At 41.6% G+C, this 25,078-nt stretch overlaps 1 protein-coding gene across 2 annotated transcripts; it reads left to right on the top strand.

The window, feature by feature from the left end:
- The first annotated feature begins 89 nt into the window (after positions 1 to 89).
- On the top strand, positions 90 to 25,060 carry strn (striatin, calmodulin binding protein). 2 transcript variants are annotated; one of them, XM_052080795.1, is made up of 17 exons: positions 91 to 447; positions 11,202 to 11,305; positions 13,109 to 13,182; positions 14,605 to 14,683; positions 15,849 to 16,019; positions 16,332 to 16,470; positions 16,556 to 16,718; positions 17,658 to 17,768; positions 19,189 to 19,332; positions 19,440 to 19,576; positions 20,254 to 20,429; positions 21,372 to 21,419; positions 21,504 to 21,625; positions 21,715 to 21,882; positions 21,964 to 22,104; positions 22,738 to 22,926; positions 23,631 to 25,060. In XM_052080795.1, the coding sequence occupies exons 1-17, from the start codon at positions 235 to 237 to the stop codon at positions 23,798 to 23,800; spliced, it is 2,349 nt and encodes a 782-aa protein (XP_051936755.1). In that variant the 5' UTR covers positions 91 to 234; the 3' UTR covers positions 23,801 to 25,060. The 2 variants fall into 2 exon arrangements, with proteins under 2 accessions (XP_051936756.1, XP_051936755.1); XM_052080796.1 differs by lacking the exon at positions 17,658 to 17,768 and having other exon boundaries at positions 90 to 447.
- Positions 25,061 to 25,078: the final 18 nt, after the last annotated feature.

Genomic DNA, 25,078 nt, shown 5'->3' with positions numbered 1-25,078 from the left:
GAGAAATGAAATACAGTACAGTACTGTACTGTAGATGAGTCTGACCCCCCTCCCGGCGAGCATGTGGGCGGGGCTTTATGCTGACGTCATTCAATGACAGCTAGCTGTCAGAAAGTGAGTTCATTCCCCGGACTCGAGAAGACGGTACGCCGTCGAAAGCTGTGTGTCTGTTTGCTTACATTTAGCGACAAGAAACGGTGAGACAGAGGATAAATCATCGCAGCAAGCCCGGCCATGGATGAACAGGCCGGCCCCGGCGTGTTCTTCAACAACAATAACAACTCGGTTTTACCCGGCGCTGGTAAAGGACCGCTGCCCGATGGTGACGCAGCGGAGGCGGCTCGGGCGCAGTACAGTATCCCGGGGATCTTACACTTCCTGCAGCACGAATGGGCCCGCTTCGAAGTCGAAAGGGCACAATGGGACGTGGAGCGGGCCGAATTACAGGTGAAAATCACCACATTTTGCACATTGGTGACTATTTATTCTGACAGTTTGGAGGCATAGCCATTCCAGTGCTTCTCGTTTGAGTTTCTGCGAATGATTGTCCTCATTACTACCCTAGCTTGTTAGCTTTCGCTTAGAAGCTAAACGCTCTAACGACCCCCACGACCCGACCGAACGATGGTTGTTTTCGACCCAGTTACTGAACCAGCTTGCTGTGTCGGATGAATGCGTTTGTTTTTTGTGTCGTGTTTGATAGTGGACTTGAACAAACGATTTATGGATTTTCTGTTAGCAAAGTGATACAGTTGTTAGCTAGCTGTTGCTAACAGTCACGGCTAAGTTCGCTGGCTAAGTATGTCTTCATTGTTTTTGTTGTTGTTTAAGCTTACGAAATTTTCCGAAGAAGCTTTACTAAACTAATGTTTCTATGGTACCTATGTAGCTGTCCATCATTTGTTCTGTTATTAGCTACCTCCTCCAAAAGCCACATACCACACTATGGAGTCACAATGTATTGTTATGCATTGGATTGGATCGTATGGCTGCCACTGCCACTCCCCAGAAACAAGGCGTTAAGATCAATCTCGACCACTGTATGTGTATTTCTCATATCAGTTTCACATTAAGTCACTTTAAATATAGCTCACAAAACTGAATTCTGCGACCTGGCTTAAAGTATGACTGTCAATGGCTGCCTCCCCTTCTAAACAGATTTACTGTTTGTATATTTTTTGTCATGTAATGCTTCCACATGACGATCTGTGAAACATGATGTTTAGGTTTTCGACTTTCTTTTCAGGTTTCTTTTGTTGATGTCCAACAGTGACATGAGTAATGCCCCAATTTGAAAACAAACCACATAATTGACTTCCTGCAGTAGATTGGCCACATTCTATTTCGTGATTGAATTAAGTTTTCATGCCAAACATTTATCTCTATTATTATGAGCCTACATGTGGGGTTGAATCAAGACACATTTTTGTTGTCTGGTGGTAGACTTGTCCTCCAATTATGCTGCTCACTGTGTGACCACTGTTTTTAACTTCCTGCCTGTATGCAACAACAGTTCGAGCAAAGCATACTGAGGTTGCTGAATGTCTTGTTGGGTGGTATGTTTGTGGCGGCAAACTACAACACAATCAATTCCGGCGTACTTTTTTTGTTGTTGGCATCTTTAATGACCGGTTGATATTCTGGGCATCATTTCAATGTCTCGTTTGTGCAATGCGGCATCCTAAGCACTTAGCGCTTGTTCTTACTCACAATTTTGATCACTATTGCACTTGTTCTCCATTAATGCATCCATTCTACACCACTTACGCTGTGCAAGGACACAGGGAACTTTGTGTCGCTCCCAGAAGACTTCAGGTTGAAAGATGTTTGTCAATCACAGCGCATGATGCTTTTTGTTTTGTTTTCCCAACAAACCGAAACGCTACGATCATGATTGTATCAAATGTGACTGCAACCTTTTTGTGTCCTTGACCTATAAGTACTGTACCCCCCAAAAGTATTTGAAGCGCAATGTAAATTACTTTGCTCTTCTGTATAGTGAAGACGCTTGGGTTTCATTCATCATAAGATCGATATGAGGCAAAGGTTTGTAAGTTCAGCTTTGATTTCATGGTATTTAAATCTAGATGTAACAAACAACTCAAGACAGAGCACATTTTGTTTGCAGCAACCCACTTTTCAAGTGAGTAAAATGATTGGAACTGACATTTTCCACTGAATTTAAAGTGAACAACGTTTAATATATACCGGTAGTGGCATGACTCTTACTTGCAATAACTGCATCTAGCCTGTGATCGAAAGACCTCACCAGATGCATTAAAATGCAACAAAGTTGCATTTTAAATCTGAAATTCATTTCCAGGCCATTACTGCAGTCTCTTTCATTTCTTGTTTGTTTCAGGGGCTTTCTCCATTAATTTTACCTCTTCAGGAAGTAAAATAAATACAATATTCAGTTAAGTTTTTTTGTTTGTTCTGTTTTGTTAAATGGCTAATTTGTTGTTCTGCTTATTTTTTTATTATTGTTTTTTACTAAATAAAATGCCTTTGAGTGTTCTGTTAAAGCGCTGTATTATTATTGTTATTAAAGGCTACATTCACACTGCAGGCCGTTATGACCAATTCCATGTTTTTTTTTTAATCTGAGCTTTTTATGTGCTTGTTCACATTACAAAAACCAAAGCAACTTCTAATGCGAATGCAGTGCTTCTTTGATATGACACGCATGCGCACACAGCACAACATGGCTGCGTTTATGAAAGTAAATACCGTCAAGCGTGTAGGGGCTCATGTTTTTATCATTTTAGAATAACAGAGGAGCGATATGGGAGGAGTTCGAAATATTATTGGGAGTTGGGGCAATGGTTTTCGATCTCTTCCTTTCATGGAGACGTCGACTAAAGATGATCTCACATCATCACCACATGTAAGAAATGAGCCATTTGCACAGCTGAATTACTACTGTCACAAATGTCAACTTTATGCTTCATGTTACAAGTGGGATTAAATTAAAGTCAAATGTAAATTCAACACTGTTACTCGAACCAGTGCAGAGTCACGGTAGTCTCCTGAGCTAATATTCTTCCCCGCCTGCACGGAGCGCATATTCGGCTTTTGATGATGTTAAGGTTGGATGCATGCAGACACATTGCATACATATTCAGTTTACCGTATATCCAAAGATGTTAGAGGCCCAGGTCAGATTTGAAAAAATATGAGTTGTACTGTTCACACTGCATGAAAATATCTGATACATGCCGCATATGGTAAAAAAAAAAATCGAGATCGAGCTGCAGTGACGCATCACAAAAGACTTTGCACTTTTTCCCTCTGAAGTCCTTTGTTTTGTTGGTAGTGTTTTGGGTCATTGTCTCTTTGCATGATGAAGTTCCTCCCAATTAGTTTTGATGCACTTTTCTGTAAATTTCCCGAAAAAATTGTATTGTAGAGTTAAGAATTCATTCTGCTGATACCATTATGAGTAACATCGCCAATAAAAAACTGGTGAGCCTATTCTAGAAGCAGCCATGCAAGCCCAAGCCATGACATTAACTGTCCCATGCTTCACAGATGATCTTGTGATTTATGGATCATAAGAAGATCCATTCTTTCTCTATATTTTGGCCTTTCCTTGTCTTTGTTGGAGGTTCATCTTGATCTCATCAGTCCAGAAAATGTTTTCCCCAAAACTTTAGTGGTCGATCTCTGTACTTCTTTGCAAAATCCAATCTGGTCTTCTCGTTATTTTTACTGATGAGGGCTTTTTTGTTCTCCTCTTGAAGTCTTCTTTGAACAGTTTATTCTGATACCCCTCCACTTTGGCGGTTGGCAGTGATGTCACTGACTGTTGTCTTTGCGTGTTTCTTCACAGCTCTTCCAATGTTTCTGTCATCATTTGATGTCGATATCCATGACCGACCTGTTTGATGTCTGTTGTTCAGTGCACCAGTAATCTTTCTTTTTCAGGTCATTCCAAATTGTACATTGTTAATGCAAAAGTTCTGATTGATTGCTCCTCTTCTCTCAGCTTTAAGATGGTTTGATTGAATCACACAGACAGTTTTCTGGTCTTTGTCTTTGTGTGTTTGTGTTTGTCTTTGTGTCCAATCCAGTTTTTACAGGTGAAACAAAAAACAAATACTAGCTAAGGTTTGATCAGTCAATCTAAAAGGCATTGACTGATGAATGCAACTACAAAGACCCTTCAGTCACTCGCTCCAATACCTTTGCTCACTTGGGTTCAAACAGAAGGTGCTCTGTATACTCTCTCATTTATTGCCTAATTAACATCCAACAATTGAGAAATCTAGCATTATTTCTGTCATTGCTTGTTTTAATATTTAACTGAGTCCATTGGGTACACAACCTGTCTTATTTTGCTTTATTTGGGCCGATGGCAAGCCCCACAGCTTGCAGGAATGTTGCCCAGCAAGCATGTTAGGTCCCGTGAAGAGCCACTCCTTTTTACCTGGGCAGCCCTGAAACTGACTGTACTGTACTGTACTGTACTTGTCAGCTCTTGTAGTGGCTGTTTTGTGGTGCGGACAGACAGCAAAGGCCCCTGTCCCTTAAGACTCAGTCGATCGGTCCAAATTGTTTTTGCTTGTGTACATTTGAAGCTGATCTTATCCTCTGTTTGATTTTCTAAGTCCACGTTTTGTAATGATAACAAAGTAAAGTGTATCACCACTGTATGTTCTTGTTTTTTTATCCCCCCAAGTAAATGTTTTTTGTCATAAAATCATTAGTGAGCGGGTCGCTTCCTCAATGTCTTGTAGGAGATGCTGAACTCCATTATATTTACATTATATAGGAGATGTTTGAAAATACTCTGGAAGCCTGTTAGCGGGGGGAAAATCTATGTTTATGATTGTAAATTGTCAGTAACAACTGAAGTTAGCCTCAGTTCAGTTTAGTTTTAGTGAGGCTAGATAAAATTACGATGTTCTTGAGTTGAGAAAGCTAGCCAATTTGGCCCTAACGCTCAGAGGAAAAAAAAGCACAGTGCCAAGTTCAAACATAGACCTGCACTTTATGTGGCTTTCAGAAATTCAGTCACTGTCACTCCTTGGTCAACTCAATACTTTATTTCTCCAAACAGGCTGAAGTTATTTTTACTTCCCAGTACATGCATCAGCTTGGGAAAGTACAAACAAGTATAATTCCAAAAGATGCGATTGTTACATTGCGACTACTCATGTTGTTTCTCACAACAGTTCCCAACTCATAGTTTTAACAAGACCGTCATATTTGGCACCAAAGCAGTCGTTGCAGTGACAAATAGTCAGTGTGAACAGATAACGGCCGATAAAATATGATTCTTACAGCTTGTTTCTCTGAGCTTAAGAATATACCCACTGGACAGAGTTTCTTTGATTAAAAAATAAAAATTTATTTCCTTGTCCAGTGTTACTAGAAACCGCAGGGTAAATCCCGAGGTCTCCTCGTGCTCCAAAAATAATTAGTCACCCTCTACGCTGGTGGCGACACTGGAGCGAAATGTATGTGTCACTTTCTCTTGAAGTGCAGTGAAGCTGTCGGACATGCTGTCCTCTTAAAAGATGCCAAAGGTCACTTGCTGCTTGCTTGTTCTCACTCTCTGAGTTTGGTCATCAAGAGCAACACTTCATTGTAATACTGTGGCGGTAAACAGGAGATGTAACATGCACAGGCAGTTTAGTTAGGCATAGGCGATGTTTTGTACCGTCTTGATTAATGTTGCACCAAGTACTGGTACTAAACCGAGCCAACATTTTAGCCAGTAAAAATGATTCTGTACGATCATTTTTTAAGTATGGGGATTTGAAAAACAAATAAATAAAAATCAGCGATGCCGCTCTACCCTGTCAAAAGGGGGATGCTGCTCAATGTGTTGGTACCCAAGTCAAGTGCAGTCTTAGACACAGACAGATGAGGATACAAACTCTTGCACTTTGATGTTTAAGTAACTCCTCACAAAGAAAGAAGATGCACGCAGTGTGGTATGGACTTCTTTTGTAGACTTTCCACTTGGCATGGGTACCAAGCCCTGGTACTAAACTGGGGCTGAATTATTAACAACTGAAGTATCGTAAGCCTCATGCTTTCACATCAGCTGCAGCTGTAACAAATTCCTTTCCAGAACATTTAATAATTGTTATCATTGTTTCTTCCATAATAGATTATAGTGCAGCCCTAATTCCAATGCAATCTTGTTTTCATGTGTCAAGAGGAAAATATTGTCATGGATTGAACAGCAGTTTTTTAATTTTGTTATGGATTGTTAGCTTTGTAATGAACTGAAGTAATCCAAATTATGTTTTATTTTGTTTTTTGTTGCCCCCCCCCCCCCCCCCCAAAAAAATAAACATTCCTGATAAATCCCAGCTGGAGTTAACTGTATTTACTACTCTTTCCTCTGATGAATGACTTGCACCTGTCTTGCTTCTGGACTTGTGCCACTTATCATTCTTTGTTGCTGCCACTATGATGGAATGTGTGGAATGTACTTGGCGAGTTACCAGTTCGAACATTATGTTGATTGTGGTGTGGTGGGGAGCTGAGTCAACTGCGCTCATTGAAAGAAAGCTTGTTTGCATTTGACATAAGGGATTTACACCAACCCCTGTTCCTCCTCCAGTCGCAAAGGGTCACCATGTGTGGAAGCCCCGAGGCCATATGAGTGGCCTCATGCAATCCTGTAAAATGGAGAAAACTCAAGCTTTGTTTGACTGCAATTCATCGTGTTAACGGTTTTGAGCTTGATCAACGGACTTGCTGTTAGTAGAGTCCTTAATATTAATCTCACTGATATCTGGAGTTAAGACGCTTTTGCATCACTTCAGGCCTACAATACTTAATAATAATAATCTTCAACATCATCATCATCATAATAGAGATGTCCAAATTAACCGATTAATCAACAACTAATCAATCAATTATCAAATTAATCAACAAATATTTCATTCATTGAGCAATCATTTATATTCAGTTGTTTAAAATTGACCAACTCCTCTAATTTCAGCCTTTTAATAGTAATTACTCTTTTATTCATGTTGTTCTAATGAAAGCAGACATATTATTTTTGTGTTTAATCAAAAGAAGTTATTTGCAAATATGCGCTTTTTTGGAAAACAATGACCAGTCCAATAACTGAATAAATTTCTACACGGTTGGTGAGTACAAGATCAAGACCTCTTTTGTGTGTTACTGTTTAAGTGTTGTTTTGTGGTTTTTCCTTACCAATAATCAATACCAAAAGAAACAATATTTAGTTAATAAGTACAGTAGTTGGGAGAACTTTTTTTTTTGTGGTATCTGTTAGGACTGACATTAGGACTGACATGTAAAATTGCAGACTCCCGTTCATATCTTCTCCTAGCAGAATTGTCGAAGAATTTAATTTATTGCCGCCCTTTGAAAAAAAAAAAAACATAAAACAAACCAAAAAAACCCCCACCACGCTCTAAGATGGATGCTCACTCCTACATGTCCCTCACTCAGACACACTGAGGAGCTCTTATCCCAGAGCCCAATAATGCAGTCAGTGTGAAGCCAGGATTAAATGCTTCCTGTGTCTCTTTACAGCCTTAGTTGACTCATTACCTTCCTCCTAAAGTTAATGTTTGATCAGGGTGTAGATGGCAAGCCAGAAATTCACAGAGCTTCACTCTTCTCACTCTCTGGCACCACAAAACACCGGGTGTCTTTGGGCAAGTGCTTCATGGGATTCAGGAAGTGGATGCTTGATATTGGGTCTACATTTCTTTGCAATCACGTCACATATTCCGTGGTGAAAATAGTTCCACAATCACCTGAATTAAAAAAAGAATATGTGGGTTTGAACACCTCTGCTTTTTATGTTGATACACCTTTGGTTAGGAAGTTGTCCTGACTGATAATTTGGATTGAAGCCTGAGCATGTTATTTTAAGAGCCTGAGTCTAAATTATCCACTCATCAACGAATAGTTGAATTTGAGAATGCCAAACCCCAAATGTGTGGGGGTCCACTGTATTCTGAAGCCGAGTGCTTGTGCTACACCAGATATTGCAAAAGACAAATTCATACATGTATACATGCCTTCCCGCACATACGCACAACAGTCAGGCCACAACATAGCTGAGAGCAACAACATTTGACGATGATTTCATTTTGAAAAGATGAGTGACTGAGTAGCCTTTATTGGGTCTCTGGACTCCTGAGGGTCCGCAAAATAAATTGCATTCATCTCTGGGTATCGTTACCAAAAGTGCATTATTACATATGGAAAACAGTGTTGACAAGATAACAAATGTAAATGAGTACCTTACTTATATTGATATTGGGCCTTTGTCTTGGCACATCGCTAGAGGCGTGGTCATTTCCTAGTAGTCTCTTACTACCACGAGGAATGTTATTTATATCTGTCAACCACATGTGACGCAAAACCCACACCAGATATACAGAAACTCGAGCGATGTCTACCTGTTGGCCATCGAGAATCAAGTAGAGCCGGGACTAACATTTCGGTTTGCCCGGAATCTAAAATTTCAATGCCTTCGTTTGCCGCATGAAAGTCATCAAACACAAGTGAAGGAGGGCCATTTGGAAATGTGTGTGTGCGCAGTGCACACTAATGTGCCAGACACAAAGAAAGAACCATGTGGAAGTTTGCTTGATACTCGCCAGCTGCGATAATGGATACTCCTCAGCGTAGATGACAAGTGTGGCTGAACTTTAGAAAAATAATAACAATAATGAAAAGCCAGTCTTCTGCCTCGTGCAACACGTCATAAAATAATATCAAAGGGGATTGCACTTCAACCTTCGTGCGCTTCCTCCAACTTCATCTCCGACCATCAGCCTGGTACCAAACCAATCCATTTAATCCCAACATTTAGCCAACAAGGTAAACTGGAACTTAAACACCAGATCAACACTCAACACAATACAAATACGTACCTGACACAGCATACACATGCCGGCATAGTTATACAAATGCACCATATGGTTACGTAGACTGCTTAGGTTCGTAATATTTTCCTTGTGTTGCCCCCCTCAAATGCAGCTTTGTATTTGTTTCCGATACCAGCCTTATTTTAAGGTATCGGTACTCCAATACCAATATGGAGTCCCGATGGCATATAGGATGCCAATACCAGCCACTCATACTTATAAAATAAAACAAAATCTGACATTCAGTAAGTCCTGGGGAAAAACATTTTATCGAACAGCTTCTTCTGCTGACGGTCCAAGGCAAGCCTCTTCTATGTCCATCTTTAAAACTGGACTTTAGCATTAGCATTGTCAATGTTTTAGCAATGGCTTGTATTTAAATATACAGTGGGTGTCACTAAATAGCTTAAAGCATGCTCAGTCAGTGCAGAATCGCATAACGTCACACGCTTGCTGTACAAGCTTTTCTTTGATTATAATGTTTCTAAGAGCAAGAGAAGCCAGCATAGAAATACAGTAGCTATTAAATTTAGATTGATTTCCCAGACCTTTGGCCGATCACCATAATCGACATGCAATTGATCACATTCACGATTCTCAAACAAAATCGCCCAGACCTAATCTGAGTTGGAGTCCAATTGAATCGTGAATTACAAAACGGATTCCCATGCCCGCCTTTCAGACATGTATGTCTTGACCTGCTAATTGATGTGACAAGTGGGACGGACAAACAAACAGAGAACCTTAACATGGTTGTTGTCCGTGCAGGATGCATTTGAATGCATCCAACTCATTGTGGAATTGTAGGCTGCAGACAGACTGGTAGATTTGATGTTGCTTCTCAAGAGCACTTGCTGACATGCATGCAAAGCTGAAATTTAGCAGGATTTTAGGAAAAACGGTGCAGTGATGAGTTTGTTTGCAAAGAGCGGGGATATTTAAAATGCTACTTCCAATGTGAGGCAGACTGATGTGCAGTCATGACTCATTGTTGCGGGCTACAGCAGCTCTGCCTGCTATCCGTGTGAACTCGTCATCCAGCCCACTCAAACTCACACCATCTCCTGCATATGGATTCCAATGCAGGAATTCTATTTCGTTCCCGCTGTGAAGTGGAAAACAAAGTTAACAAAAAAAGTGACGAGTTCCCGTCCTGTCTTTGCTTGGTCCTGAGAGTTTTTGCGCCATGATCCCAAAAAAGCTTCATGAGCATGTCATCTTTGTTTTCTTGAGCGCAGAGCAGCTCCAACACCTGGTCTTGTCCACCTTGTAAAATTTTACACATGCAAAATATTGTGTCATGCACCAGCTTCATGTATGTTATGTGAAAACATACAGTACGTTAATAATAGAAACATTTTTGTACAGTTATAATAGGAATTATTTTTCATCAGTTCAAGCTATGGATGGGCATTTGAATACATTTTACGATAAACTATGGAAAATTACTGACATGAACTTAAAGAACATTGTCAGCACAATTGATGAATAATGTAATCAAATCAATAAAAATGCATAGCACAAGATGGTTTTCATTCTAGTGAACTCAAAACCTGAGGGCGAAGGGGTGAAAGGAGTTGCTGAGAGGTTGCATTCTTATTGAACAACTCAAAGGAAGCCATCAATCCATTCACTCTTCCTCTCATCTAAATCTGTTTTCACACCACGTCACGCAGTTCATTTATTTGGGACCATTTTTACACGGCCTCCCATTTTATTATTTCGCTACTCTGGCGACCAGGCCTCCTTTAAGCACCATCAAGTACAACACATTACAATCTCTCTTTGGGAACCTCTTGCTTGTTGAAAAATCCTCATCTGAAAGGAGCATCATCACCATCCAGTGTTCACAGGCAGTTGCGGTTTCGCCAAAGAACACATTTTTTTAACAGTCTATATGTTAACTGTTATTTGTGAAAAAAGGAGACCACACTCTTGTCAGTAACCTCATACATTTATGCATGTGGTCTGGAAGGGTAGCAACTCCAGCTGCTGCCTGTATAAAATAAACAGTTAGTGTAAAGTGAATATATTTTTGGGGGAACAACTGTGGAGGATTTGTTGTTGTGTAGGAGTGTGAGTAGGTTAGGCTTATTATTTGCCATCCTGCCACGCATATTGATTTGACATTGTCCTATTTCAGTCTCAACAAAGCTGCTTTTTGATGTGCTGTAGCCTTGAGGAGGGTAACATCAAGTCTTTATTCCAAGAAATAATGTTTTTAGGACAAGGTTGCCAGCACACCAGAAAAATGTATCTTTTTATAAACGTGGTGCATGGTTATCTTGTACTCCTTTATGATGTCGCCTGTCTTTGTATTTCCAGGCACAAATTGCCTTCCTACAAGGAGAAAGGAAGGGCCAGGAAAATCTGAAGAAAGATCTTGTGAGGAGGATCAAAATGTTGGAGTATGCGCTGAAGCAAGAGAGGTGAGTGACATCACTATCACGGCTTCAGCCCTCCCACAGACACATTGCATCTTTTCTTTACCTCTAACATTACATACCTTTTCGCTCAGAGAAAGGCGAGAAAATATGGGGTAGAAGTCATCAGTCGAAATCTCAGTGGGTGTTCTGCATTCAAGTGCTTTCATCAGCAAGTTGCATTCTTGACGATAAATGTTAGCATTTTAAGATAAATGTTAGCATTTTAAGAGTGCGCACAGTCAGCAGTCATTCACATTGCGCATACACAAGTATGATGTCAACAGATTCAGCAGTGGCGTGAGATGCTCTTGTGTTTAGCTGTCTGATGTCTCCGGGAGCATGTTGGCAAAAAGGTCACATTGGCATGTCTTAAAACATCCAAAAAATGAGGACGAGAATGGAGAATTCTTTTTCCAGACGAAATGAGGTCAACGCCATAGCTTTCCCTCGTCTGAGAGATTTTGTTTTCATTCACATGTGCTCCAGCTTGTCGCACTTGTACCAACTTGATGCTGGTGTTGCCGATTGTTTAGCCATTGAGCAGCTTCTCAGCCTATTGCTGTCATAATCATTGCTCTCTTGACTGGCAGTGGAAACAGCAGATACGTTTGACCTCATGGATGTTTGGCTTGGGTGTAGCACATTTTTTTCAGATAGCTAGTTTTTCCTCCTTTCAGGAGCGCATAACACAAATTGTCTATTGTAAAGCCCAATCTTTTTCGGAGGATTTGGAACATCTGATACTTTCCTAACTGTTTAAGATGTCTGCCATTTAACGACTCTGCAATACTTTACTCTTTTTTTACCCATTCCACTGCGATCTCGGAGCACAGGTGGTCAAATACTGTGTGTTTCAAACACACCGCTGTGTTCTATTGACTTATTTCTGCCTAGACAGAAGGAAGTAGGCAGTCCCTCAATGTTGCCCGCGCCACATTTGTGATTTCTGGGAACGGAGTCACAAGTGGTACTGGCCACTTCAAATTATTGTCTGATTGATCAAATTCCCCCTGCCCGTCTGTCTCCCCCAATGTCTTAACTTTACCTTGACCTGTCAATTTGTGACCAGTGTTTGTGAGTGTTTACAATTCAACTTGAGCTAAGAGTTGTTCTGATTTCCTCAGCCAGCTCAGAGTTCACTTGCACTGTACCTTCCTCTCCAGTCTTTCAAGCATTGGGATTGTCCTCTAGCTCTTTTTAATGCGTAGTTATCCAGTTTTGCCTTGCGAAAGAGCACACGTCTGCATCAGGAGAAATGCTTGGAACCCAGAATTACTACTATATCTCTCTGGTTGCTATGCAACCACTCACATTACCAAGAACATTTTAAAAACGGTGTGAGATTTTTATGAGAGGAGCTTCTTCTGGATGGGGGCTGGAGTCACGAGCTGGAGCCGTGTGAATTGAAAGGTGTTCAATTAATCTTTGTACGGAGCCGCCTCTGCTGGTACATTTGCATCCAAGTGTTGATAACAAGTTTTTTTGTTCTTTGATTGTTACTTTGTAAATGTTGCATATTACAATATTAGCAAATTTGAAAATTTTAAAAATGAGAACTTCCACCTACAGTATGTGTCCTTGAGTGTTTTGAGAGGCGCTAATAAATGAAATGTATTATTAATATTATTATTATGTGATATCAATTTGCATGATCTTTTTTGGACAAATTTAAATGAAGGCTAAATGATGTTTTTTGATGGTTTGAAAAGTCAAGTGAATATGCAGTGGCCTTCAAAGAGGTTGACTTGCAAATTTGTCTAATCCATTTGTTGAATTGTACACCTTCTGTATTTGTTTTATTTTCAGAGCAAAGTATCATAAGTTAAAATACGGGACCGACTTAAATCAAGGTGACATGAAACCTCCAAGCTATGATTCCGGTAAGTTTGCGATCGCCTCCACCTGCTCTTCTGAATTACTGTTATTGTTGTGTTCACATACCTTTCGTGACATCACCGTTTTGCCTGTCAAGGCTTCACTCGTGTCATATCTTGTTTGCCTCCATAGTTTTCTTTTGTGTCCTGTCTTGACTGATGAAATGGTGCATGCCGTTGTTATTACGTACCGCAAACATTATTTCAAAACTACCGGTACTCTTTTATAACAGAATGTTTTCAATCGATGAACCTGTTCATTTCAACAAGCTGTACATCTGCTGCCTTCATCCACCCCTCCATATTTTTTACTACCACTTACCCTTACTAGGGTCACAGGAGAGCTGAAGCCTATTCCAGCTGGTTTTGGGTGAGAGGCAGATTACACCCTGGAATGGACATCAACCAACCATAGGCCACATTTAGGCAAACAACCAGTCCCAGTCACATTCACATCTAGACAATTTAGAGTCTTCAATGACCCAAACATGCATCATTTTGGAATGTGGGAGGGAAGACAACCCACACAAAAACAAAGAATACATGCAAACTCTGCACAGGAAGACCGGAACTGCGATCAGTGTATCCAGTATTGCAGTACTGTGAGGCAGATGAGCCAAATTCGATTTCACTGTATGCTACCCGCTTGGTTCTCAATTAAACTTACAGTATTTCTGAAAAGTAGCTGGAAAGTTAAATTCCAAGGTGGTCTTTAACATCGGCATCCTAATTAAACTGCGCTAGCACTTAAAGCTTTATTTCCCCAGCGTAAATATAAAAAAAAGAATGTGCTCGTCTTGGTGGGTCTTTTCATTGGTTTTTCATGTTCAAGTCTTTCACCAACATCAAGTCATACATTTTGACGATTCCTCTCTTATTTCCTCATCGAGTTTCATGAGCACATTTCAAAGCTCCGAAGCCCTTGAAGTGTCGATGCAGGCGGGAGGTGAGAGAAGATGTGTTAGGTCATGGGGGCGGTGGGTGGCGATTGTTGAGACGAGTGGGAAGTGTTGCTCATATGGAGACACAGCTGCCAATCATTCACCTGCCAGACTGTGACCCACTACTTCAAACTCGCATCATCATTTCGAGTCCCCTCATTATCAGAGCGACATTTGAACAGTTCAGGATACATTATGTTAGGCATAAAATGTTGGCCAAACTGTAGTGGTCATTAAAAATAAAGCGGCTTGTTCAAGCATCAATATCAAGAAGTACAGATATTCATCAAGAAAGATACATTCTGAAGTCAATCACTATATATACTTCAATGAATTGATCGGGAAATTCTGTTGACACGCTGAAGTAACTTATAGCTGAATTTGTGTCGTTGCTACAATGTGGTGAAAAATGTTGTGATGGAGTGCAGATATTATTAGGCCATGCTTTTTGTGGAGCACTGATTTGTGTTGTCCTCCTTTTCTCCAGACGATACGAATGAGAATGACACTTCTGGATCGCTGAACAATCAGCTGTCCTGGAAACAAGGCCGGCAGCTCCTCAGGCAGTAAGAACATTAACAGTATCTTTATACTTTCCTAGTAATCATTTCTTTATTTGGCTACAAAACATAAGAAGTGTGACTCGATTACCTGGCTGTTTGGAATGCTTTCTTTCTGGTGCATGTGTTTGGCTGACCTCATGCTAATTACAGTTGGTGTATGATGGTGTACTTTGTCAGCAGTGATGAGGCCCAAAAACGTGGACAGGAGCTCCCTCACATGGGCAACACCATTAACTGCTGCGTCTTTTTTGTAACTTTCTATTATAGTTTCATGTCTGTTTTCGTGAAAGTTAAAAAAAAAACTCATTAAATGTTAAAATCTTATGCTACAGTCACAATTATTTTCACAGCACTTCCACACAAAAAAGGACACTGAAATAAAAATATGTCATAGTTCAACAGATGAAAAATCCAATTTGATTAAAATGCTAAATGGAGTGCACTAATTATCAGTGTATCAGCTACATTATACGCTAACTAGCCAAAGAGCTTTCCACTCACATACACTTATGTGATGAACTGTTAAGTGTAGCGGGAATGCGCTGGTGACTGTCTGCTGGTCTTTTAACTCCTAAAATGCCGACGTTACAAACCAGGTGGATTAATGCGCCTTGTAAATACCTGTGAAAACCGAAACCAAGTTGTTTGACCTGAGGTAGTTATTCCATTTTGTGTCTAAGTATATGTCGCGTCACCAGTGTATTTAATTTGCTATGTTACATTACGTCTGTTCCCTTATTATTTTGCAAGTGATAAACTTTGGTGGAGGTCTTTACAATGTTCTTGTCTGTTATGTGGTCCCTCAGCTCTGTACAATGTGATCCTTCTCTCCATTCCCCATACTGCAGCCTCTCACATCATCTGCCTCGCATGCTGATCGATCAGGCAGCCCATAAGTCATGATGAGCAAAGTGTTAATTTCAGCAGCGTAAGATGCTGTTAATCACATTTGTGCAAGTCGACGAAGCACATTCAACAGTAGCAAGAATATCTTTCTCCATCTCTGATCCCATCAATGTCCGTGCAACATGTTTTTTTCCTTGTCATCATCTCTGTTCCGCCAAGATATTTATTTATTTATTTTTAATGCAGCACTATCAACACAGTCGGCAGGTCATCCTTTGTCACTGTTACGTTTTTCCTACAACCACTTCTTTAACCTTTCTAGGTACCTGCAGGAGGTGGGTTACACCGACACCATCTTAGATGTGAAGTCACAGCGTGTGCGAGCGCTGCTGGGCCTAGCTGGCGACGGAAGTGGGAAGACGGTTGAACATATGAATACGGAGCCTTTGGTAAATGGAACAGACGCATCAACAAAGGGAATGGGGACTCGAGGGTAAGTTCTTTCTACAGTCTTTTCTGGCTGTTAAGTGAGTACAGCATCCATAAGTATTTCAGCAGCCGTTCAGTGGCCATCCCCACCATCCAATTCCTCCCGTTTCTCATAAGAAGGTGCGATGGACTCTGACATACTACAGCAGAGTAGTAGTAACCTCACTCAAATGAATAGTACTCGCATAGTTCGTGATTTCTTGATTGTAAATCGCATTGTAAGCAGTCACACTCTTAACCCTTGTATTGTGTTCAAAAAGCTGTTCTCATCTGTTGCTAACCTGAAATTGGGTTTATTCGGATTCATACTTGACAGGAAAGCCGAGCTGTCATCTGACACAAGCGCTGTACTGGAGGCCTTCAAATTCATCGAGAATGCGGCAGCTGAGTTCAGTGATGACGATGATGAAGAGGATAGTGAGGGCAAGGACAGGACTAATGTGGAGTCCAGAACGGTAAAATAATAGCTACACCTTCACGTGCTAAAACTGGGTTATATTGTGACGATTTATATTTGATCTTTCTGTACGTACCCTGCAGATCATTCGGAAGAAGCCATCATCGTCAACGCCGCCTGCCAGTATGGACATTAGTGAGGACCCAGACACAGAAGATGCCCTTAAGGGCTTCGACTTCTTATCAAGTCCCGACGAGATGGACATCTCACCAGAGTGTCGTGGCACAGGGGATGGCACTGACTGGGGTGAGTGTGTTGGAAGTGGCAGCATAATGTACAAAATAAATAAAAACAGCTTATAAAACCTGAAGCGATTGCTAATTGTTTCAACGTTGTAATTTGACTTTAAACGTGATTCCCTAACACTTTTCATTCATTTGTCTTGTGTGCATAAATCACAACTAATGGAGTTAATCTCATATTGTGTGATGTCATCCACTCCGTGTATTCCCGTAGCTAGCCTGTGACTAGAGCGTGTCTCACATCCTGTGCGTTTAATCAGTCTGTTTGTCTTCCACTGGTCCTCAGATTAAAGCCAGAAAAAATGGGCTCAATATTATACTGAGCTGTTTCTTTATAAGGGGTCCTGGGTTGTGCCAGTGTTCAGAATTTGGAATTTTTGGGCATTTGGGCATGCTTGGAACGAACCCTATCTTTATGGTCTTTATAGGACAATTATAGGACATCTAAATTCACCGTCTTTAAATGTATATTCGTGGACATATTTGGAAAGACTGAAGAGTCTGCAGCTAGTAGTCTGCAATATTGACTTTATTTTGTCTTCTATGCAAAAACACATTTGCCTCTGGAAATGTAGAGTTAATCCCACTAAACGCAAATTCTTAGTTTGAAGTCTGTCCGCTTATTGTGCACTCTAAAGCCGACACGCTGGGCATCCAATAATAAAATGATACTTTTTGTGTTAAAGGTATCTATGACAAATCCAAATTCAAACATTCACGGCATGCAAAGAATCCGAAACAATACCTCTAAAATGAGAATGAGCTCTTTCACGAGGAGACGCTCATGTGTACATGCTGTCTACCTTGAGCCTTAAGAAACCTCCAAAGTAGGAGGAAATGGAGAGACAGCTCTGTATATGCTCCACCATGCCAGGCCTTTTCAGGCCTACCACTTGGCAGTTCCTCAACAGCCTCTCGGTTTGGTTTTGTCCCCCCAATGTAGACAAGGACGAGCACGGTCCCATTTCTGAGGCCTGGGACGTGGACCCGGGCTTGATAACCAAACTCAAGGAGCAGTACAGAAAGGAACGCAAGGGGAAAAAGGGGGTGAAGAGTAAGTCCTGCCAGGCGTTGCTGCCTCCCTTCTTCTCTCTTTGTAGAGCTTCACTTTCTTGAGTTCCGTCAAAAGCTCCAATCAAATGCCCTTTAATTGGCTTTGCTCTGACTTATTCTTGTCTGTCATTTCATCCTGAATAGTTTCTGTTCTCTGTGCTGCGCATTCCAAATGTGTGCCCTTTCCTTTTCCTCGCTCAATGCATGTTGTTCTGTCCCGCTCTAATGCCACAGATCACGAAAGGTGGTTCATCTGCGTACCAAGTCATCACAACAGCCTGTTTGTTACCGCACTGCTTTCTACAGTAATAATAATGTCATTATCACCGTTACCACATCATGGTTTGTCAGCCTTGATGCTTGTGTTACATTTGCAGCTCTTCGCAATTGTCTCAACCGCTCAAACTCTCAGGGAAATGCACTTAAGTCGTTATAGTCTACTTCATTCTGCAATTTCCTTTTCTTGTTGTGATTGAATGAAGAAATTAAGGCCATTCGCATTCTGCCTCATTTCGTCCAATGCTACTTTTAGTACTTCTCTGGTTTCGCACAGATTAGTTTTACACTTCAATCTGTGGCCGAAGTCAAAGTAAACAAATGTACAGATGCTATGTGTGATACAGTGTTAGAGGAGTTGTATTGTGCATTTTTTTCCCAAATTATAACAGTTATCAGGTGGTTTGATAAGGTTCCTGTCACATGTTTTTGACTCCAAATGAAGACTTATATCATATTTTACACATCTTATTTCTTGTCTTGCTAAAATCAGCCAGTTTTGAGGGGGCAGCCCTGTCCAACATAAGTGAGTGCTTTTCACCCTGCCCTATATACTGCAGGGCCAATGGTGGGTAGGGATTTCGTTACCATGACGACCGGGGATGAAGCGAGTGGGCTGAATAAGGCCATCTGCTCCTACTTGCGGAAGCAGAGCCCTGAGTCTGAAAAAAAAATTGCGAATGTAAAGACAATAATTGAATTCATTACTACTATATGAATTAGCCCCACTGTGGCAAAAAAATAAATAAAACTAAAACAGTCAGCTGATGGAAATTGAGAATGGCTCGCTCAAAGACATATTTTCAAAGATTGGTCAGGCACTCCTGAAACCCCAACTATTTATAATGCAAAAGGCAATTGTTTTTATAGCTTGTCCCCGTTAGTTAAAATGTATATCCATATTGTTTTGGGCTCCCATTCACACAAGTCTACATTTAATGACAAAAGTACCTCAGCCACCTTCCTGCCTCTTGAATTAAAGGCTGTGCTGCTGACTTGCATTCCGTCATTGGTATTGTTTCTGCATCCCCAAATTTTATTGCCTTTCAGTGATGCATTTCCCTCCTTTTCATGTTTAATTTCTTTACACTCTGTGTTTTCACTCATGGTTTTTGTTAACACTCTTCATGGGATGCTTTAAACAGGACCTAACCGGTCCAAGCTCCAGGACATGCTGGCGAATCTGAGAGATGCTGAGGACGTGTCCCACATGCAGCCTCCATCCACCGCCCAATCCCGATCCAACGTGGTACGCTTCAACGAGCTCGACGGCAACCGAGCTGATGAAGGTCAGCAAGAATTAATAAGTATTTTCGTTTCTACCTGCCAGTTACGTCTCAGCCTGCTGTAATTTCCTTCGCCATTGTGATGACTCCAGCTTTCTGTTTATTTCTAGTGGAGGCGCTGACCTTCCCGCCCACCTCAGGGAAGTCGTTCATTATGGGCTCCGATGAGGCCATGGAGAGTGAGCTGGGCCTGGGCGAGCTGGCCGGGCTCACTGTAGCCAACGAGGCTGACAGTCTGGCATACGATGTAAGTAGGAGGCAGCGAAAACTTCCACAAGGCCATCATTATGCTCACAGTGATATTTGAGTATGATGATTGAAGCTTAGAGTTTAACACACTGACAGTGTTTCTCTAATATACAGCGTTCGAATCATATAGCCAAAATTCACAAAAATCACAAGCTTCTATTTTCACTCTGAGAGAGAAATAGATTTGATTGTGCATTTGTAGAAATGCTGGGAAAGTTGGTGGTCATGCGGTCAGTGAAATGAGGCTATCAATTGAAATAAGGCCTATATGTGGGGCTTTTTCCAGTCCCTTCTTTTTTATTCTATATGAAGAAATTTAGCTACAATGCTTTTCCATGGACAATCACGGCTTGTTGTTTGCGATTCAATAAAATAATATAGGTGGTGCTCCAAAATGCTGGTTCTTGACTTAAAAAGAAAAAAACATCAACAAAAACACCAGAATCCACATGATTTTGTTGCAGCGATATCAGGATTGTCGATAGGTATGCAAGGTAATTTGTTCATAATTGTCTAGCTCTGACTCATTCTTGCTCGGTGTGCAGCTGACTTTATCTCATGTCAGGACTTCGCAAACCCCTCTTTTTTTAAAAAAAAAATTCAGCGCATTTTCACACTTAGGTTCACGATTGCGCCATACTGTTAAAAGTTCTTGACTGGAGACTATTTCCTCAGATTGGCAACAACAAAGATGCCATGAGAAAAACCTGGAATCCTAAATTTACCCTGCGGAGCCATTTTGATGCAGTTCGAGCACTGGCCTTCCATCCCGTGGAGCCCGTCTTGGTCACTGCCTCAGAGGATCACACCCTCAAGATGTGGAATCTTCAAAAGACAACTCCAGCCAAAAAGTAAGAAGACGTGACATGCTGGAGAAAGCGACACTTGTGTTTGTTAAGATACTTTCTTTCCATTGGGTTGACTCAATCATCTGCGGCAACTCGTTCTCGCTCATTAATGTGATTTCGCAGCACAGCTCTGCCACACACCCACACACAGTCCACTGGGCGTCATTCAGAGTAAACAGTTCTGGGTCAGTACAACTTGTTAATCTGCAGTTTTATAATGTCAAGAGATGCCAACTCTGATCATCGCCTCTCAGGAACATTCTGGTTATTTTGTCAGGAACATTTAGATTCAACCAAAACAAACTCATAGCACCAGAAAGACTCAGAAGAACACTCGTGCATTCTAGTTTTTCTCCAAACAATGATTTGCTATTCATCGTTACTCTCTGTCATTAGAAACGCGGTTCCAACAAGTGTTGTATAAAAATTGTACTGCAGGTAGCATCAGCTATTTATCTTGGCGATTCCTGAATACATTTAACAGTAGCTTAGCATGGCTAAGGATTCGCCTCTCTTTTTCTTGTCCTTCTTTCTTGCAAAAAATGTTTGTCAGAAGTGTCGCTTATTCAGCCATGGAGGTGATGTTTTTCGGCTTTTGGAGAAATCGCACTGTTTTGCCACCATGCTAGCCAGCTCCCTGCAGCTGTAGAGTGGCGAAGCTAATTTTATACACAGAGGAAGATGAGATGACATCACAAACATTATTGCAATGAATTGATTGGTGGAGTCTAAAATCTTATGTCAGCCAATCACAAACCATGGTAGCCACAGACTCACTTGAAAAGTCCCAAGTTAATCCACATCACACATTGTTCAGTCCTCTCCAGAATATTTTCAACCTCCCAGTGACGGCGGAACACATAGCAACTGCACGTAACGAAATAGGGCCAAACCTGAATGTTTGTGAATGTCACATGATTAGTTCAATATTTTTTTTGTCCGCAGGAGTACCTCTTTAGATGTGGAGCCAATCTACACGTTCAGGGCCCACAGGTACAATTAGTCCTCTCACACAAAAACATGTTTTTAGTGATGCCAGACCAACAGTTTAACATCTGATCATACTGTAACCCATAGGGGTGCTGTCTTGAGTGTGGTCATGAGCAGCTCTGGGGAGCAGTGTTTTAGCGGAGGTGTGGACGGCACCATCCAATGCTGGAACATGCCCAATCCCAACGTTGATCCCTACGATTCCTATGGTAACGCAGGCATGAATTTTGTGATCATATAAATACATTTGACAGTGGAACTTAGTGGGTGAATTGAGTTTTTTTTTGGTGTGTAATAGACTCAACAGTGCTGCGTGGGGAGCTCTGTGGACACACAGACTCCATTTGGGGCTTAGTGTACAGCAGTGCACATCAGCGCCTCCTTTCCTGCTCGGCTGATGGGACTGTGAGACTGTGGGATGCCAACAGCACTTCACCAGCCCTCGCAGTGTTCAACGAGAATAAGAGTAATCCTTATACTCCCGTAACTGAGAGTTATCTGCGGTGCTTCTTTTTGTGTAACTTATTGGTGCTTATGTTTGCATCAGAGATGGGAGTTCCCTCCTCGGTGGACCTGGTGTGCAGTGAACCAGCTCACCTGGTCACGTCCTTCACGAACGGGGAGATTGGACTCTTCAACATGGAAACTAGTCAACTTGTCCTCAATTTGGAGTCCAGGTCGGAGCAAGGTCTGTTTGGAAAGAGCGTATATGTGCTTGACTGAAACTGACGAGGTTTTCTTATCTTATCTTAATTTTAACAGAAGATAAATATGTTGAGTTTCTCAATTTGCAAAGCCTGGTTTATTACAGTTTTCCTTCACTACTTACCGTTCGTTAATTGCTGCTTCAGCCTCTCATATGGTTTTCATTTGTGACCATAACGTCACCTGTTACGGGTTTACCTTGCTATTTCAAGTTTTCTTGCTGTTTTTCTTCTTTCTCAGTCAGATCATTCCCTCAGGGGAATTTTTTTTTTTTGGGGTGGGGGGGATATTTGTTTCACAAGAACTGAGGCAATTAGGCGCTCTTCACGCCCATAATCCGTGTTCTCTCAAGCCATACGCTCCCCCCAAGTAGCGTATGGCTGTCAGCGCTGGTGTTAGTGAATTAGACATTGTTCATCCAAGAGGTTAATTTGCATAGTGATGGGCAATTCATCCACAAATGAAATTCATTTTCAGGAATACATAAAAATAGTAATTATCTTGCAATGTATATGTAATATCACAAACAATTAAAGAATGCTTAATGGGAAAATGTGTGGTCATTTACACGCATATATTTCGATTCCCACATTAATGCGTCTTTGTGCTGTGCTAGGTCCTCCTATTCACATCAACAAGATCCTCAGCCACCCCACGCTACCCATCACCATCACAGCACAGGAGGACAGACACATCAAGTTCTTTGACAACAACACTGGCAAACTGATACACTCTATGGTGGCCCACCTGGATGCCGTCACCAGTTTAGCTGTGGACCCCAACGGACTGTATCTGATGTCGGGCAGTAAGTGTCTTAACTGGGGGTTCATCCCCATCACAGAAGAATTACTGACAAGCAATGAAAGAATAAACACCACTCATTAGCATGCAGTGTAGCAGGGCAGCATTACAACTAGAATCATTTCTGGCACAATAAAAGCCTTATATGTGGAAAGGCAAGATTATTCTGTGGTCCCTGTTTTACGATGATTCCTCTCACCACCAAAGACGATACAGCTCAAAAATTTCCATCCATCCATAATCTGAAACACTTTATCCTCACGAGGGTCGTGGGCGTATGGGAGCATATCCCAGCCGCCTTCAGGCAGTAGGCAGGGTACACTGGACTGGTTGCCAGCCAATCGACACACATAGACAAACATTCGTGCTCACAATCCCACCTAGAGACAGTATAGATATAGAGCATTTAACCAACCTAACCAGCAAGGAAACCGGAGTACCTGGAGAACACATGCACAGGGACAGCATGCAAACACAGGAAGGCCAATTCATAACACAAATTTCAGAATTTATCGCCAACCTATGTTGACATTCTAAATACAGTCACCACACGGATAGGAAAGCAGTTTGTAGTTTTCTGACACAAGCTTTTTTTTTAAGTGTTTTCAACTGTACCCACAAAGAAGGTCCCACAGCTGTTCACTTTAGAAGTTGTGCAGTTTCCCTGTTCCACTTGACAATGTGTTTATTCTGACAACTTTTGTCCAGGTCACGACTGTTCCATCCGCCTGTGGAACCTAGAGAGTAAAACCTGCATTCAAGAGTTCACAGCTCACCGAAAGAAGTTCGAGGAGTCCATTCATGATGTGGCTTTTCATCCGTCAAAATGCTACATCGCCAGCGCCGGGGCAGATGCCCTCGCCAAGGTGTTCGTATGACACAGTGTGGCGTCTCTCCCCGAAGCCCCCTCCACCGCCTCCGCCTCCACTGATCAGGGACCAATCGAGGCACAGGATGGGAATCTGACCTTCAGGCACTGGTCCAAGCCCACCCCCCTACCGCCCACTGGTTTTCTATCGGTCCGGCAGACACTGTAGCTGCTAACAGGCCGGGGATCTCCACATGCAGGTCGGGGTGGGAGAACTGACCTCCTCCCCCTCTCATCTAACATCCAGGCAGGCCTGGATGTGACCGCTCACAGCGCCCTGCAGCAACTCAGACTTCACCTCCACAGCCAGGAGGCTCAGGACAAGTGTGAGGAGTCAAGAAACACCGTTCCGAGCCGCATTTTTTGCCACCACAAGATCAGGTTTTGTGTTGTCACTCAAGATTCACTTCTCCTTCGCTTCCTGGACTGACTCCCGCTTGCTGGCCTGCCTTGATTTTCCTTTTTAAAACACTTGTTGACAAATGTGCCTTTGCTTTAAAAGGCCTTGGAAATGTTATTTTAACAAGGTTGTTTTGGGGGAGTGGGGAGGGCGGCAAAAGCAGAGAAATGGATCTGGTTGTCACAGTGTTGCTGATTTTAACATTGGATGTAAAATGACAAATGCTTATAATAAACAAAATATATATTCAGTCTTATAATTAACTGTGTAGTGTGAATTTGAGTGCTCCTTTTTGATAAATGTATTTGGGGAATCAGTTTTGCACTTTTCCAGGCAAAGCTGGTAGTGTGAGGCAGAGCAGATACATTATATGGTCTGTTTGTTAGATTCTTGTACACTTGACAAGTAAGATTAACGTGCAAATATTTGTGTCGAAGGTAAACCATTTTGGTTTTACTCTTACAATTCAAAGTTGGTTATTGGTGTCCATTTTAGGAGTAACTAATTGAGTTTGGCCAGTTTGCTCTTGTTCCAATTGAATGGCTTGTACTGTTTGTAGTCCCTTCTCCCCACCGGACATGCTTTATTACGACGTGATGTGTCATGTCCGCTTATTGACAGTAGTCCAGTGTTTAGCAGGAACCTAGTGCAGTACTTTAGGATTCTTTGACATACGGTAACACGTTCACCATCTAACACAGAGTGAGGTGACATTTCCTGCAACTTCTAATCCTACTGTAAAATGTGAGGAGATGTTCCTAGGTTTTGAATCAAATGATCGGAGAGTGCAGCATCCAATGAGCCATTTTCTCATTCACTGGTTTGTAAATCAAAGCAATGTTCCAAAATAAAACCTGCTGTAAACTATTACTTTGGCTCTGTTGTCAG

The sequence above is a fragment of the Hippocampus zosterae genome, chromosome 11 (assembly GCF_025434085.1).
Source record: "Hippocampus zosterae strain Florida chromosome 11, ASM2543408v3, whole genome shotgun sequence".
Lineage (NCBI taxonomy): Eukaryota > Metazoa > Chordata > Actinopteri > Syngnathiformes > Syngnathidae > Hippocampus > Hippocampus zosterae.
The sequence above is the reverse complement of the archived record's forward strand: the minus strand, read 5'-3'. Positions and strand labels throughout refer to the sequence as shown.

Coding starts and splice junctions, on each gene's coding strand:
- strn (XM_052080795.1), top strand. CDS start 235: ATGGATGAACAGGCCGGCCCCGGCGTGTTCTTCAACAACAATAACAAC. Junction 16,471..16,555: donor CTAATGTGGAGTCCAGAACG/GTAAAATAATAG, acceptor CGTACCCTGCAG/ATCATTCGGAAGAAGCCATC. Junction 16,719..17,657: donor AGGGGATGGCACTGACTGGG/GTGAGTGTGTTG, acceptor CCCCCAATGTAG/ACAAGGACGAGCACGGTCCC.